The sequence below is a fragment of the Coenobita brevimanus genome, chromosome 22 (genome assembly GCF_032717465.1).
Source record: "Coenobita brevimanus isolate Jiangsu-jjx chromosome 22, ASM3271746v2, whole genome shotgun sequence".
In the NCBI taxonomy this organism is placed as follows: Eukaryota; Metazoa; Arthropoda; class Malacostraca; order Decapoda; family Coenobitidae; genus Coenobita; species Coenobita brevimanus.
Genome location: NC_136975.1, coordinates 47,455,993 through 47,473,492, shown reverse-complemented (window position 1 = coordinate 47,473,492; position 17,500 = coordinate 47,455,993). Strand labels below are relative to the sequence as shown.

Genomic DNA, 17,500 nt, shown 5'->3' with positions numbered 1-17,500 from the left:
ATTTCTCTATGCAGGACTACCCTCATATGGAAGATTCCCATATTGAGTGTCTGCAGGATCAGGATATATTCTGTCCGTAAAATCCTCATTTATGTATACAAAATCTCTCTTTTTTCCCTCCCATTTCAAGCATCACATATGACATGTAATATCAACCCTGCAAGTAAGACGCCTCTTCTCCATATGCAAGATCTGTATTTTCTTTCCGTATGCAACCTTTATTATTTTTAATAATGTATCCAGCTCTGAGCTTAGAATTTACAACCCGTTCCCTTAGGCCCATCAGTCCTTCTTTGCCATCCTTGTCGTAAAGTATTATTTTAGTCACTCTTGTAGGAGCTGCCTACCATGGACCAACTGGCTTACTGCAGTTATCTTCTCCTTATATTCTTATGTTACGCTTGTCACCACCCCGGCACAAGTACTCACCGCCCATATTGAATACGTACCAAGGCTTGTCCCATTCAGGACTGGTGTGATGGTTTTAGCAGGGATGTTTTAGCAAAATCTGTTTTAACGAAATAATGATTTTTCTCCCCATACCAGTTTGGGATCGAACTAGCGAACTTTCAATCAACAGACCGCCTCTCTAACCACTTGAACGCCACCTGCAGGCTTCTTATTCACTCCTCGCCTACAGGATCTCATAAAACAGGCAATTTAGGAAGGTCTCAGCATCCTACTGCATCCTACGTCATCGCATTCTAATGATTTGACCTTGGCTCTCTCTCTCTCTCTCTCTCTCTCTCTCTCTCTCTCTCTCTCTCTCTCTCTCTCTCTCTCTCTCTCTCTCTCTCTCTCTCATAATAATAATACAATTGAACCTCAAAGCAGTGGCCTTGATGTTACATGTTTGTCTGCTGTGAACGACGAGTAGCATAAGTAAGTGTGTGTGTGTGTGTGTGTGTGTGTGTGTGTGTGTGTGTGTGTGTGTTGCAAGACGGTCGTTCCAGCTCATGATAACAAATAACCCATCGTATACTGATGAGATGTGGAACTTTTAAATTGGCTACGAAGAAGGATAGAAGTATACTTCTGTCGATGATGATGATGGTGATGGTAATGGTGATGGTGATACTAATGACAGTAATGTTAATAGTGGTGATTCTGATGATGATGATAATGGTGTGATAATAATGACGATGATTATGATATTGATGGTGATGATAAATTATTTGTCGACATCATTAACCCTTTCTCCTCCCCCCCAAAAAAAAAAATAATAATAAAAATAAAGAGAACTAAAGCAAAGTCTTCAGTCCTTGCATGACAACGGAAAGGCTGAAAAACGAGCATTATTTCCTGTTAAAAAATACTCATAATAATAGCCAGTAAATGTAATTGTGATGGCCTTGAAGTGTTTGTTGAAGCATGTTAAGTAAGCAAGCGCACACACACACACACACACACACACACACACACACACACACAGACTTTTGGCGTGGGTGTCTGTATAAGCATGAGTGAATGTATCATGGATATATATAAACTTGTCTTATGTGTTCGTGCGTATGTATGTGTTAGTGGCCTTGTGGTGTGTGTGTGTGTGTGTGTGTGTGTGTGTGTGTGTGTGTGTGTGCTTGAGTAAAACCTTGCCAGTCATTCTCTTATCACTATGTTATCTGTGTACCCTTGCCATGTCCTTCATCCTCTTTCATTCCTCCACAAAGCACATTATTGTTAAAAACTCCACACTGGGGGGGGGGGGGATATCTAGAGTAGAAGGCTGGCAATCCAAGACCGTTCGAGATAGAGACGTGAAATTTTTAGGAGCGATGTATCTTTGTTGCAGGCTTTTATTGGCACAACAAAAAAATCCGCCGCACTAACGCCCTTTGTTATTTTTTTCAATTTTTGCTCCTGCGCAGCAAGAACTACTGTGCCGATTGCTTTGCAAGTGTTGCAGTATGTAGTCATCAACACTGGTGCATCTGGGTATTGATACTGAGATCCAACAAATACTTTCCGAGATATTGAAGAAAATCTAAATGGCGCGTCATGCCTGAAAGTCCTAAATCGGAAAGTATGTGGCCGATTTTGACCAAACGCGGTGGAAATGTAGTGGGTCATGAGCGAACATGATTTGCATAGTATGAATGACCTTGGCCATGATCTTAAGGGCACAGGTCAAAATCCTTTAAAAATTTTGAGTCATACCAAAATCCCTCAATGTTAGGCCTGCATTGATAGCAGAAGTATTTCAGATGTAATGTGGAGTTCTTTGAGTATTGCTTCAGCAGTTTCAGAATTCAAGTTGTTGTTATTATTATTATTTATTATTATTATTATTATTATTATGATTATGATTATTATTTATTATTATTATTATTATTATTATTATTGTTATTAGTATTGTTGTTATTATTCTGTTATCAACCTCTACATACTTTTCATCCTTGTTTCCCTAGTTTTCGTTCGAACCTCCCCCCTTTCTCTCTCTCTCTCTCTCTCTCACACACACACACACACACACACACACACACACACACACTTTGAGACGACGTGTTTATGTGTTATTTGACAATATTATTTCATATTGGGTTTTATTACACATATTAAAGCAAATTTGGTGAAGGTGTTTTTAATAAAGATGATTTAGAAGAGAGAGAGAGAGAGAGAGAGAGAGAGAGAGAGAGAGGGGGAAGGGAGGGAGGGAGAAAATGAGTGGATGCTTGTGTGTGTGTATTTGTTTGTAAGAGAGAGAGAGAGGGAGGGAGGGAGGGAGAGAATGTGTGGATGCTTGTGTGTGTGTGTGTGTGTGTGTGTGTGTGTGTGTGTGTATACTTGGAGGAAATTAGGAGTTCTTTGTTGGTGCTGTGTGTACGTATGAGTGTGTTTGTATACATGTGTGTACCTTTACTGTACGTATTCCTGTGTGTGTGGAGGAAGTTAGGGTCTGTGTGTGGAAATTGAATTGGAAGGACTTGTTTATATGGTCAACTTTTGGTTCCGGGGCCATGTTGAGAGAGAGAGAGAGAGAGAGAGAGAGAGAGAGAGAGAGAATGTTTGGAGGGTGCATGCTTGTAATGTATGTGTGTCTGTGTGTTAAAGAAAATTGAAGAAGAGAATGCGCGTGCACGTATTTTAAAGTGTGTGTGTGTGTGTGTGTGTGTGTGTGTGTGTGTGTGTGTGTGTGTGTGTGTGTGAGAGAGAGAGAGAGAGAGAGAGAGAGAGAGAATGTCAGTGTGTATATTAATGTATGATGAGGTTTGTTTATCCATGTCTTTGAAATTACTGTTATTATTATTGTTATTATTATTATTATTATTATTATTATTATTATTATTATTACTATTATTATCACCTAATCCTTTATACTATATCTCGTCAGAGATGAAGGTCACCCTATGCTCATTTTCGAGCGAAAGGTGGCTTAACATAGAAGAGGTTGAGAAAGAGAACACAGAATGGAGTTCGATGCTAACATTTTTTCATCTCTTTTTTCAGGAACAGGAAGACTGGGAGAGAGCGAAGGACGAGAAAGGAGAGAACAAAGGGAAACCAAATAGAGAGAGGAAAGAGAGAAGTGTGACATAGAGAGAGAAAGGAGAGATAAGGGTGAAAAGAACAATATTTTGAGAAGAGGAATATATGCAAGAAAACTGAATAGAGTGGAAGAGTGATAGGGATAGAAGAGGAAGAAGGAGTAGAGAAAAGTAGGAGAAGAGAAGAAGAAACGGAGAAAAGAAGGACGAAAGAGAGATCCAGAAGAGACGAGAGGTAAAGGAGACTCAGAAGAGGGGACGGTAGAGAAGCGTAAAGAGAAAGACAGAGAGTGAAGAGGAAAAGAAGAAAGAAGTTCATCGAAGGAAAGGAAGTTAAGGAATCTGAAAGAAGGAAAAGTGTGAATCAGGAAGGAAGAGGAAAGGAAGAGAAGGATTATAAGCAAGGAGGACTAGCAAACTAAAAGGAGGGCGAGAAGGAAGAAGAGCAGAGGAAGAGAGAAGAATAAAGAAATAGGGAAATTAAAGAGAAGGAATAGGAAGAAGGGAAGGAAAAGGAAAAAAGAAGAAGAGAGAGAAGACGAATCAGAATCAACAAGAAGGAAGAGCAAAGGAAGTGGAAGAAAGAAGGAAAAGAGAAACGATAAGGCCCGAGGAAAAGAAATAAACAGATAAAAGGAAGAGGAAACCAGCAGGAGACTAATTACGAAGGAAGACGAGCGAGGAGGTTCAAGAAGGAAGAGGAGAAGAGTAAAGAGGAATAAGAAGCATTATATTGAAGTGGCGAGATGGGTTCAGTATTCAGTATGGTGATGGGCTGGTGGGGAGGCAAAGCACAGGTGAGCTGAGTACTGTTTATTTACTAACACCTTCAGGCACTTAATATACCCTTTTTTTTTTCACACTAACCTGACGTAATTTACCGTATGTCCATCTTGAATGCTCAGTTTTAACAGTATTAAGTCGTGTTTGTTCATTTTTTAACTCATACAATACTCCTTTCACTTTGGCTTAGTCATACATACATTAATTCATACTGTAAGTTTACATACACACATACATGCATATATACGTACGCATACATACATACATACATACATACATACATACGTGCATACATGCATACATACATTCTTACCTGTATGCATTCTCTCTCTCTCTCTCTCTCTCTCTCTCTCTCTCTCTCTCTCTCTCTCTCATATAGCAGTAACGCTTATGTCACTCCCTGCTGCCCAGTCAATACCACTCATAAACTACATACACTATTCACCAAGGCATTACTTACCGTCTGTTTTTACCTGTCACTAACTCACACACCGAGTACACTGTGTAGGTTTCAGGTCATCTATCCGTGAAAGTAGAACAGTAATTTCGATTGTTTTCCTTGCCAGTGATTTGTCTGTAACTTTAATCTCTCTTTATTTATTCAGTCAGTTTATCAGACAGCTTCCACTTTTTCGATGTTTCTTTCACTCTGGCCAAAAGCGTTATGTCCCGGTGTTATGGAGAAACCTGATACGAGTTCGACGGGATTTTACCCCAAGAGATGGATTTGCTGGGCGTTGTCTCTTTCAGGAAGCTTTAACAGATCAGTGGCGTCTTATTTGCAGCCCTATAAGCATTGCCCTGGTCCTGGGTTAGAAACACAACCTAGGCGATCGTTGAAAGGTGTTGCTATTGCTTCCTTTTATACTGCTAAGTATGTCCGCCCCCAGTCGGTTGTGAACGATGGCATGTAAAGGCTCTGGAACACATAATCACCGCCATTACAACAATTATAAGCTGATACATTTACTACTCTCCTTACAAACAACCTTTCCCAGTTCGTACTTAGCCAGCATAAGGGGAAGCTTATTCTGTTCATCGTTCACCCACAGAAGGGAACGTCCAGCCCTTCTGCGGCTGTTAGTGTGGACGGACAAAATAAATAACCTTCCTCACACCTACGCCACCTATGGAAATGTTGTTTGGTCACCATTTATCTTGGAAATTAAGGATTCTTGTACCGTGAAGGTGTTTTTATTGCATACGAAGGTAATAGAGAATACTGACACTATAGTTCATTTATCTTAGCTTGACGATATCCGTCTCTTAATAATCTTATTTGAACTCAGTGACAGAAAAAGACAATATTGCGGCTCTACATTCTTTTCTCAGCACTACTGTACTTCGTGATGATCACCATATGCCTGAGTTATCTCTTGTTACAGCTGTATTCAGGCTGTTTGTCTACGTGCGTGCCTACCGACCGACCTACCTACCTATCTTCCAACCTACCTACCTACATAACTACCATACCTAATTACGTACCTGTTTACTTACCTACCTACTTACCTATCTTATCAGCCAGTCCCCCTGCATTCTTACTTACCTTGCTTCCTTCCTGCCTACTAATATTCATGCCTTCCTATCTGCATACTTACCTACCAACGTAGCTTCCTACCTACCAACCTACCTACCTCCCTACAACCAGTGGATCAATATACACTCCTGCTTACCGTCCTGCTTGCTTATCAATATTCAGTCCACCCATCCATTCTCTCTCTCTCTCTCTCTCTCTCTCTCTCTCTCTCTCTCTCTCTCTCTCTCTCTCTCTCTCTCTCTCTCTCAAATTGTCAGTTATTACGAAATTCAGTCACTTCACCAAGAGAGGTCCCAGTCGTCACCACCACCACCATCAAGAAACAATGATAAAAGAGGCCATCCTAATGAGGGATTACATTGTGAAGAAATGAATGTGTTGTTTTTCAAAATTAGGCCCCGTGACAATTAAGGTGCCAAAAAATGAAGAAAAAATAATGGGAGATGGAAGGTGTTGTAAGCCCCTTCCCTTCGCTTTCCCATCCTCTCTCCCCACCCCTACCCTCTCTCTCCCCTCTCATCTTCCTTTCCCTCTTCTTCCCTTCCTCCTCCCCCCCTCTCCCCTCCACCTCCTCCTCTCTCTTCTTCCTTTCCCTTCCCCTTCTCCTCCCCCTCCCCCTCCCCCTCCCCGTCTCCCTCCCTTGCCTATCCTTTTTCCGTTCCCCCTCTTCCCCTCCCCTCCCCTCCCCTCCCCTCCCCTCTATTCCCTTCTTTCTTCATCTCCCCATTACCCCTGTCCTTCCTTAGTCTCCTCCAACTCTCCTTCTCTTCCCCTTCCTTCTTCTTCCCCAACTCTCCTTCTCTTCCCCCTCCTTCTTCTCTTCCTCACTCATTCACTTCATCCTTTCCCCTCTCCCTTCCTCTGTTCCTCTCTCTCCCTGCCCCTCCATCCCCTCATGTCTCTCCTCTCCGTTCCATCCTCTCCCTCTCCCCCTCCCCCTGACCCTTACCCTCGCTCACGTCCTGCCTAACCAAGACTGCTATTGTTTTGTGCCCAGACTTTCCCATTCCCCCTTCCCTCCCTACCCGTACCCCTCTCCAACCTCCTCCTTTCCCTTTTTCCTCCCCTCCCCTCTCCTCTCCTCTCCTCTCCTCTCCTCTCCTCTCCTTTTTCTTTCCTTTCCCCCCTTTCATTTCATATCGTTTTCCCTTCTCTTCCCCTTCCCCTTTCCCTCACTTTTCATCTCCTTTTCCCTTCCTCTCGTTTCCCTTTTCCTCCCCCTCCCCATCTCCTCCTTTTTCCTCTCCCCCCCCTCCCCCTCCCTCTCTTTTCCTCTCCTCCCCTCCCTACCTCCCTTTTTCCTCTCCTCCCTTCCCCACCCTTTTTTTTCCTGTACTTTACCCTCCCTCCCTTCCCTTATCCTCCCCCTCCTTCCCTTCTCGCCTCCTCACCGTCCCGCACTCTCAGCCACATTTATCGATCAGAGAGAGAGAGAGAGAGAGAGAGAGAGAGAGAGAGAGAGAGAGAGAGAGCGAGTACTGCAAAAGTAGGTCTGTCAGAGAGGAAAAGGAGGAAATTGCAGAAACAGGTAAGAAACCTAGATGTATTGCAAAAACAGGTATGAGTGAGAGAGAGAGAGAGAGAGAGAGAGAGAGAGAGAGAGAGAGACCTAATTTGTACCGTCAATAGTGATTTCCAATATTGAGCTTTTATGGCCAATCAGACTAATAATGTAGTTTGGCTCCAAGAAGAAGTATAGTGGTAGTACTAAGCTGTTGATAGATGGATGGATAGATGGATAGATTAAATAATAGACAGACTGATCGATAAATAAATAGGTAGGTAGATAGTTATATATACTGTAGGTAGAGATAATAGAATGGATTGATAGATAGATCAATAGGTACAAATGGATAGGTTGATTGATAAAGACAAAATATATATGAATCGATTAGTAACCGAGCCGATAGATATGTTGTTGGTCGATCGATAGATACATTCACAGACTGCCTCACAGGTTGATGGTTTAATACAATGGTAGCTACCTTAATAGACGTATGGTTTAATGAATAGATTGGTGTATAGCCGAGAGAATATATTTGATAAGCGCATAGGTAGATGGTCTGATGGATAGATAAACTGAAAGATTATTTATATGCAAAGAAGAAAGAAACAAAGGCTGACAGGCTGCAAGTTTTGTACCTTCCATTAGCTAAATAAAACTAAACCAAACTCAAGATTCATTCCTTTCAAGATAACTGCGTTTAAAAGACGTGAGTCCATAGGCAGTGGGAAAGATAGACTGAGGAAGACAGTTCGAGAGGTGGACATTTGTGTACATGGAAGACTGAGAATACTGGTAAGCTGTTGCATTAGATCGCTCGACAGAAACAGGGGTGAGGGTAACATGTAGCTACACTGTTGCTGCATGCCCGCCGTAATGGGAAGGGTATGCAAGCAGAGAGTTCAGAGATGGTAACGAAAGAGAGAGAGAGAGAGAGAGAGAGTTTTATCGCGGAAGTGGGGGGCAACAAAACCACGACACATAATCAGGCTAAGTGGCCGAGTCGATAACAGAGGCCCAGGGGGGAGGCAAGGCCGCCATTTTGTTGCCACCAGGGAACACAAGGGGACATTTTGTGTCTGGAGTGGATGAAATGATGGATGGAACAGTGGATAGGTGATTGGTGGATGGATTGGTAAGCTGGTGATGGATGAACAGATGGATGGATAGATGGCTAATGGATGGATGGATGGAGTTGATTGATGGGTGAATGGATGGTTGGATAGGTCATGGATGGATAGATGGCTAATGGATGGATGGATGGAGTTGATTGATGGGTGAATGGATGGTTGGATAGGTTGATTGATGGATGAATGGATGGATGGATATGTTGATTGATGGATGTTTGGATAGGTGGCTGGATGGACGAAAACATTTAGAACAAGAGTTAAGAATTCGTACCTTCACTCACCCCATGAAATACAAATATGAAAAGATTTAGAATTATATAATAATTTGAAAGGCTGAATAAGTCGATTGGTAGATGGATAGTTGGACGAAAATTCATAGAACAATAGTTACTGTTTCATGCCTTCAGCCTCTCAATCAAATAGAGATGCGCAATTTTGGCAGAAATTATTTATTTCTCTCTTTTTCAAAAAATACTATGACCAGCGAACAGAATCCTGCAATATTGTTCCTCTCAAAGACAGTTGAACGCGAGGAAGCCTAAGGCAAGATGCGCTCATTTCAAGATGCCCCGATGCATTTACTTTTAAAAGACATGCTTGTAGCACCTCGTCCTTAATTATTTATTCTGGACAGAGTCTGTATGCATGAAAACAGTGCCAATAATAAAGTGGTAAAATTAACATTCAAGAGAATGTTAAGATGCAGTATGTAAAATAAATCGTTTTGGAAACAGGTGCTACGAAACTTGCGATGAAACTTAAAGTACGGATGAAATATGGATCTGGATGTCTTAGGTAGAGAGAGACAGACTGAGGAGGACAGGTCCTGAGGTGATCAGTTACTGTATACACATGCAGGACTGAGAAAACCGTCTACCTCTTACATTATAAAGTTGGATAGATTAAGGGTGAGAGTGTACCCAGTATACAGTGGCTAGACGTGTGCAGCTTGCCCTACATGATGCGGGAGGGATGCAGGCAGAGGATGCAGGAGGGCAGTGATCAGAATCGCGGCGCAGGAAGCAAGAAATGCAACATTGGACGAAGAGAAATAGACTCAGTGGGAGAAGACAATTTAAACAGATTTTATAAACATTTTTATTGAGATACTTCATTTTATTCAGATAAATTTGTTCATAACCAACACCGAACAGTTTTCTTTAGATGGAGGAAGTATATGCAATGAAAGAATTAAATGAAGCAGTAAATCCCTGTGGTATCCACACTCCATTTTTCACTGTCAGATTTGCGAGCAGTTTGTTTAATAACAGATCTTGATGTTGATTATTATCGACGTGGATCTAAAGCTGTATTTTGAGAGAGAGAGAGAGAGAGAGAGAGAGAGAGAGAGAGAATAAACCATTGTAGGAACATTCACGAGCATGTCTAATCCCTCTCCGAATGTCAGAGAGCATCGTTCGTTATCGTGTTCTGTTGTGTACTTGATATTGCTATCTGTCCTGTATGAAAAATTTTCCTGCAACTTTTGATGTTGTTGGCAGAGTCAGGGAGAAAAGTTCGCCTAATATATCGCCTGTTATGTTTCTCACTGTCCTGTCTATATGTCTGTTGCCAGACTCCTTAATCCCGTAAGGGGTGGCCACAAACAAATCGCCTCCATGTCGCTCTGTCCCCCTCCATTTCACTGCCCTGCTCCCAGCTCACATCCCCCCTCTCTCATATACCTCTCCACTCCATCCCTCCATCTCATCCTTGGCCTCCCCCTCCCTCTCCCCCCTCCACCTCACTCATACACTCTCCTCGTCAGTCTCTCACTCTCCATCCTCTCGACATGGCCAAACCATTTTAATGTGATTCTCCTAACGCTTCCCATCACATCCACAGCCACACCACAACATTCCTTCACTTCCTCATTGTCCTCTGCTGGTTAATATTTCTAAAGAGAGAGAGGAATGCTGTTTTTCTCTGTGTGGCCTTTGAAGATTCTCTTTGGCATGGTGCTTCGGGGGGGGGGGGATAGAGGACATGCCCAACGTGTGAAATAGTAACATTGGGATTGATTGTAGATAAGAGGATGTATAAATAGATAAGTACATTGATAGATAGATATATTGCTGGATTGATAAAAGTATTGCTAAACTGATATAGTACATCGATATCCATTTGCTCTCTGTGGAACCAATATGGCGGCATTGTCCGAATACTTGAAATGGAATAACTATTGGACAGTCACCAATATAGTGCTATAATGGTATTGGGGCAAATTCTCTCTCTCTCTCTCTCTCTCTCTCTGCCTGTCAGTCTGTGTGTGTGTGTGTGTGTGTGTGTGTGTGTGTGTGTGTGTGTGTGTGTGTGTGTGTGATCCTAACCTCACCTAACCTGATATAGCATGAGAGCGAGAGTGCACATCCTGAGAGCTAGACCACCGTGTTGTATCAAGTGACTTTTATTACGTGTCTGTGTGATTTATATATGCTGTGTGGGTGGCTGTGTTGTTGCCCACGTGTGTGTGTGTGTGTGTGTGTGTGTGTGTGTGTGTGTGTGTGTACAAAGATGCTGTCCACTAGTGTTCTGGGACCCCTAGTATGACTTCTGGAAAGATATTCATTCCTTGGATTGAGAGAGAGAGAATATATATTTTTTTTTCTTAATGCTACCTCGCTTTTCTCACGCCACCAAGTCGGTACTGTTTATATAACACACTGAAGAGGTATATGAATGAAGGCGGTTTCAGTTAAAGGGAGGGCAGCATGATGGCGTGGAACAAGGTGAAATAGATCAACTTATGGAAAATGAAGAAACTAATACAGTGCAGTGAACTGTATATGGAGTCAATCTATCTATGTATCTCTGTTTGTTTGCTTGTTTGTCTGTGTGTAGACAGACATCTTTATCTCCGGAAAGGGTGGCCACAAACGAATCGTTCTGTCAGTCTGTTCGCTGTCAAGCTGCCCTTTCTCCAACTCACATACCCCTCACTCATATGCCTTTCCATCCCATCCCTCCATCTCATCCTCGGTATCCCAATCCCTCCGTCCTCCACCTCACTCACATACATCAGCCTCATTCCCCATTCTCTCCACATGGTCGAACTGTCTTGCAGCATTTCTCTTAGTGCTTTCCAGCACATCCACATCAACACCATAATGCTCCTCACGTCCTTATTTCTGTCTGTCTCTTCAAGGAAATCTGCAGGTTCCTCTGAAATAACTCATTGCAAGGATGCTGTCATATTTGTTTTGATGCTGAAGAGGAATGCCTTCTTGTGGTGGCACCGATATAACGATGCAGCTCAAATGCCTGGGTGCCTCAGTTCCGTATCCTCCAAAAGAGGAGGGTGGACTGCAGGAGTAGGCCAGCTTCAACTAAAAGTTCTAGGTTCACCTTTTAAATGTGCGTATGGATACAACAACAACAGTGACAACAGCTACTACTACTACTACTACTACTACTACGACGACTACATGCATTTTTAGATGCAAGATATTTGAGAATGGTGGATGTTAACTTCTGTAGGGCATTTCTCATGGTTTGTGATACTTATACTAATTCTAACATACCGTAGATTTAATCCCAATAACATCTCCTTTTGATACATCAGGACAGAATATTCAGTATGTATGCGGTATGTGTGTGAAAAATGGGAAAGCAACTGGGGTTGATGAGGTGTATGCAGAGATCATTAAGTGTAGAGGAGAGAGCGGGATGAAGTGCTTGTTGGAGATATGCAAGAAGGCATGAATGAGTGAAGCTGTGCCAGCAGTGGAAAAAGGCTGTGATTGTACCCCTGTACAGAAACAAGGCGAGCGATGTGAGTGCAAGAATTATCGTGGCATAAGTTTATTGAGTGTTGTAGGGAAGGTATATGGAAGAATTATGATAGAGAAAGTAAGAGGAATATCAGAGGTTCTAGTCAGTGATGAACAGGGTGGCTTTAGGAGTGGTAGAGGATGTGTGGATCAAATATTTGCAGTGAGACAGATAATGGAGAAGGCTTGTGAGAGAGGCTATAAGGTGTCGATTGCATTTATGGATTTGGAAAAAGCATGCGACAAAGTAGACAGAGAAGGATTGTGGAAGGTTTTGCGCATGTACGGTGTAGATGGCAAGCTGCTAGGTGCCGTCAAGAGTTTTTTATGATGGTAGTGAGGCATGTGTAAGGGTAAATGGGCATCTAAGATCAATGTGGGCGTGCGACAAAGTTGTATGATGTCTCCATGGTTGTTCAATATATATATGGATGGGGTGATGAGAGAAGTAAAAACACGAGTAATGGGGAGAGGGATGGCTTTGTTAATGAACAGTGATGGATGGAATATCTCAAATTTGTTGTATGCTGATGATGCAGTGTTACTTTCAAATACTGAACAAGAACTTGGTAGACTAGTGCAGAGTTTTGCTGATGTCTGTGAGCGCCGTGCCCTGAGAGTAAATGTAGAAAAGAGTAAAGTGATGGTAATTGAGAGAGAAGGTGACTCCCAGTGTGATGTTACAGTGAACGGAGAGATACTGGATCAAATGCCTGGGTACAGTGATAGAAAGGAGAGGAAAATGTGCAAAAGAAGTGGTAAGTGGAGTGAAACAGGGAAGGAAAGTAGCTGGTGCTATGAAGGCTTTGATAAGAAAAAGAGGTTTGAGTGTTGCAGCTCTGCAAGGCTTACATGAAGGAGTGTTATTGCCAACTTTAGCATATGGATGTGAGACTTGTGCTGCATGAAAATGAAAAGTTAAGAGTGAGAGCAGTGGAGATGGGATTGCAGAGGAATGTATGTGGAATACAGAGAGTGGATAGGATACGAAATAATGTGATTCATGAAAGATACGGAGTGAGGAAGTCTGTGGACACCAGAATCGAAGAGAGTGTACTGAGATAGTATGGTCATGTGGAGAGGAGGGATAACAGTACTGTAGAGTGGTGAAAAATATGTGAGCGAATTTGAAGGAGGGAGGAGATGAGGCATGCCAAGGAGATGGTGGAGGGATATGGTGGGTGAATGTGTGAGGAAGAGAGGTATGCAGGTCGGTGAGGCGAGGGGATTGACAAGAGATCGAGCTGGCTGGATGAGTGTATGTTCAGGGATATGGCACCCCTTTTTAGCGTGACAGCGTTCGGATTGACTCAATCGGGTACGTTTATGTGAAGTTACAGAATGTGGTGAAAGTTTTTGGCGTATCAGATAGATCCAGGATTCAGGGAGCTTGAATAATGAGTGAATGGAAGCGTGGCCCATTGGATTGGGCAGGCTTTGGCTGTCAGGACGTTGCTACTCGTCTCCCTACCCTAGGTGGGAAAGAAGGTTCGGGCGATGATGGTGATGATGTGTTTAGGTGTTAAAATATGTGGTTTTCTGTGTGTGTGTGTGTGTGTGTGTGTGTGTGTGTGTGTGTGTGTGTGTGTGTGTGTGTGTGTGTTGCTTATCTGAGTGTGTTACGTGTCCAGTCCAGGTGGGCGTGGACTAATGTGTTACCCGGGGTGCAGGTGGCGGCCGTGACCTACGCAGAAGACGGTGACCTGGGTCCCGACGCAGACAAACCCGACCCCACCACCGGCCTGACCCTGCGACACCGCACTGCAATGATACGAACCTGGGACTTAGTAAGACCGGACATCAAAGTACATGGAGTTAATTTCTTCCTTACGTAAGTTTTGTTATAGTCGTGTTCTATTTATTTAACACATTTGCATTTTATTCTTTATATACTTTATTATATATATTTTGCAGTTGCCATTGCAAGTACCTTGTATTGCAGGTGCAGTGGTATTGTAGCCTTCATTCTATTTTTTAAAAGTTTGATGTAGAATATTTGTTTAGAAGTATGGGTTTGAGGGCCCCGGATCATGGCCCCATTGCCCTCAGTGTCCCAAGCCAAGTCCCAGACGGATTGGGGGGACGTCAATGGTTGGTGAGACTTGCTAAATCACCTCACAGTTTTTTTTTTTTTTTTTTTTTTTTTTTTCTAAACCCTACCTCACCCTATCCTTAGATGGGAGAAGAGGTGTGGATGATGATGATGAGGATGGTAATGATGATGATATCTCTTTCCCTGACTGTGTGTGTGTGTGTGTGTGTGTGTGTGTGTGTGTGTGTGTGTGTATCTTTATCTGTATCGTAATGACTTAGTTCTTGTTTTATTCCTGATCCGTTCAAATAAATTTGTTCAACTTAGGAGAGATATTCATGGTGGAAGGATTATAAATGGTTTCTGTTGACTATTTCAGTATGTGAAGTTCCCCTTACCTGAATGAAATTGTCTGGCTGAGGCAGGAATTAAACAAACAAACAAAAAAACATTGTTGTACAATATTGATTAACATAACAGCTGACCTTGATCGACTGTACCTGTCACATCCTCACTTATCCATAAGCTAACCTGGACTCACCTAAACTAACCTGATTTAACCCTAACCTGATCTAGTTAAGCCTAATCTCGCCTCATGTCATTCATACAGCCTATATCACAAGAGTCAGAGTTGCAGAGCATGCTTAACCTAACTTATTCTTGTTTAACCTAACTTATCCCTGCATACCCTAGCCTGATCTAATTTACCCTAATTTAATGCAGCATAACCTAGCTCCTCATACTCTAACCTGATCTATTTTACCCTAACTTAACACAATGTAACATAGCCCTTTCTGCCCTAGCCTGGTCTGTCCTAACCTAATCTAACACAACCTACCTCAGCCCTACATACGCTAGCCTGATTGTTACAGTATATACCCTAACGTAACACAACCAAACTTAGGCCTACATACCTTAGCCTGATCTAATTTACCCTACCCAAACACCACCAAACTTAGCCCTAAATACCGTGGCCAGATCTAATATACCCTAACCTAACTTCAGTCACCTAACTTCAGTCACCTAACTTCAGTCACCCTGTAGCAGCCGTGGCTCAGTAGGTTAGAGCGCTCCACTCTGAACGAAGGGTCAGAGGATTGAATTCACCCAAGGGTCATTGGTAGACATCAGGAAGGGCATCTGGTCATAAAATGCTACATGCTCCAATCCAAGAGTTCTCTACCCAGTACCCAGGGGCAGCGCCTTAGCCCTTCGGGGATACCAGGCGTAACCTCCCCCCCCCCCACCTTTTTTTTATTTATTTATTTTTTTTATATAACTTCAGTCACCCTAACCTGACCTTACCTCGCTCCCACAGCCTGTTTCGCAAGGAGCCGGAGTTACAAACCCGATTTAAAGGCTTTGCAGGCAAGACAGAGGACGAGCTACGAAACAGCAAGAGACTGGTTGCACATGGCACCACGGTTAGTGAAAGTCTGTCTAGTCTGTCTATAGCCAGATACTTATCCTGGGAGGTGTGGCCACAATCAAATTTTCTCCATGTCACCCTGTCCTCTTCCAACAGACTTCCCTTTCTGCAGCTCATATTTCCTTTTCTTACATAGCTCTCCACCCCATCACTCCAGCTAATCCTTGGTCTCCCCCTCCACCTCGGCTCTCATTATTCACACATTCTCTCTTCGTCAGTGCCTTATTTAAAAACTGCTGTCAGAAATAAGGGTTTGCCTATGTCTGCCTTCAAGTACAGGTACAGCTGTCCACACCACAGAGAGGCAGTGGTTGAGTTGACAGAGAGAAGGTCTACTGTCCAAGTTGGCACAGGTGTAAATCCTGGCTGAGACAGGGAAAAGTTTAAAGTCATTGCTAAATTTGACTTTATTGTTCAACCAAAGACCTGCTGGCATATTCTAAAACCCCCCCTGCTGTTACCAATACATCAGTTTTGTATGAGACTGTCCTGGCATGTATTCAACATAGAGAAAGGGTGTTAGTGCTGAAATGGTGACATGTGGAGATGTATGGTACATTGCAGAACTGCTTGGCCTAATGGAACAGACTCTTAAGCCTTAGCCCAGAGTTGTGCACATAAAAAAATGTCAGTGATACTGCAGTTGTACAGTGCAATAATTAATGCACTTAATAAGGAGGAATATAATGATGATGATGATGATAATGATGATGCCTCAAAATAGGTCTAATTGTTGTGTGTAGGTGTCACTGATCTTATGCAGTAGTAATTGTGAATTGATAGGTTTTGAGTTGTAATGAAAGGTGCTATTGAAAAACAATAGATCAGCCATTATTATTATTATTATTATTTGAACGTGACAGTGTCCGGATTGACTGTCGGATACATTTACGTGAAGCTGCAGAATGTGGTGAATGTTTTTGGCGTATCCGATAGAGCCAGGATTCTGGGGGCTTGAATGATGAGAGAATGGAAGCGTGGCCCATATGATTGGGCAGATTTGGGCTGTCTGGACATTGCTACTCCTCACCCTGCAGTAGGGTGGGAAAGGAGGCCCGGATGATGGTGATGATGATGATTATTATTATTATTTGTGGTAGGTGAGGGTGCTCACCATCCACTCACACAATGTAGTGCTGCTTTGGGTGTCTGCCCTTTCCTCTCTTCCTTCCTTCTCTTCTGTCTTTCTTTCCTTCATTCTTGCCTCTTCCTTCTGCCTATGGGTGACTCTACACTGAGTGACAAGCCAAATGGTTTCCTGTACACCAGGAAACCATTTTCTGTGCTGGGTGGTAACCATTTAACCAGATTATGGTGCCTGGTGGTTTAGTGGGTAATTAAGGCACTCCAATCAGATAGAGCCTGTGTAGGTTTATATCCAAGGCGTGGTTGGGGTATATTGCTCACATAATTCCACTCAGAGATGAGTGAGGATGGTCATTTTCATCTTAAATGTCAGGACCAATTTGCCTAGCCCCGGGCTTCCACACCCCACATGGGACTACGTAGGATTGGATAATGGTTGGATGGATGGATTATTATTATTAATGGTATTACAATAGACCCCCTCTATACTGGATCAGTTGGGGGGATGCCCGATTCAATAAAGCCGATGATCTGGTAAGTCTGATGGTCTCCCCCCCCCCAGTGGGATTTCAAGCACATAATGGAAAATAGATAAGAGAAATTGCTTATTCTAGTACAGTACTAAAGATGAAAACTACTGTATACTCATTTAACACTAAGTTGGCTCATAAAATCACACCCTTGTCATAGCACTTTTTCATGACTAGCCCAGGTGGGTGGGAAAAACTGCTGCCATGGTTGGTA

The 17,500-nt window shown here is 42.8% G+C and overlaps 1 protein-coding gene across 2 annotated transcripts in view; it reads left to right on the top strand.

Moving 5' to 3' along the window:
* The window catches only part of LOC145392418 (globin D, coelomic-like), a 34,610-nt gene that overhangs the window by 14,892 nt on the left and 2,218 nt on the right, over positions 1-17,500 (top strand). The window contains exons 2-4 of one of the 2 annotated variants that reach the window (XM_080266826.1): positions 3,448-4,282; positions 13,880-14,040; positions 15,560-15,665. In XM_080266826.1, the coding sequence (XP_080122952.1) occupies positions 4,232-4,282; positions 13,880-14,040; positions 15,560-15,665 (318 nt within the window). In that variant the 5' untranslated portion in view covers positions 3,448-4,231. Of the gene's footprint in view, positions 1-3,447; positions 4,283-13,840; positions 14,041-15,559; positions 15,666-17,500 lie in introns of both variants that reach the window. The other variant, XM_080266825.1, reaches the window with a different exon arrangement.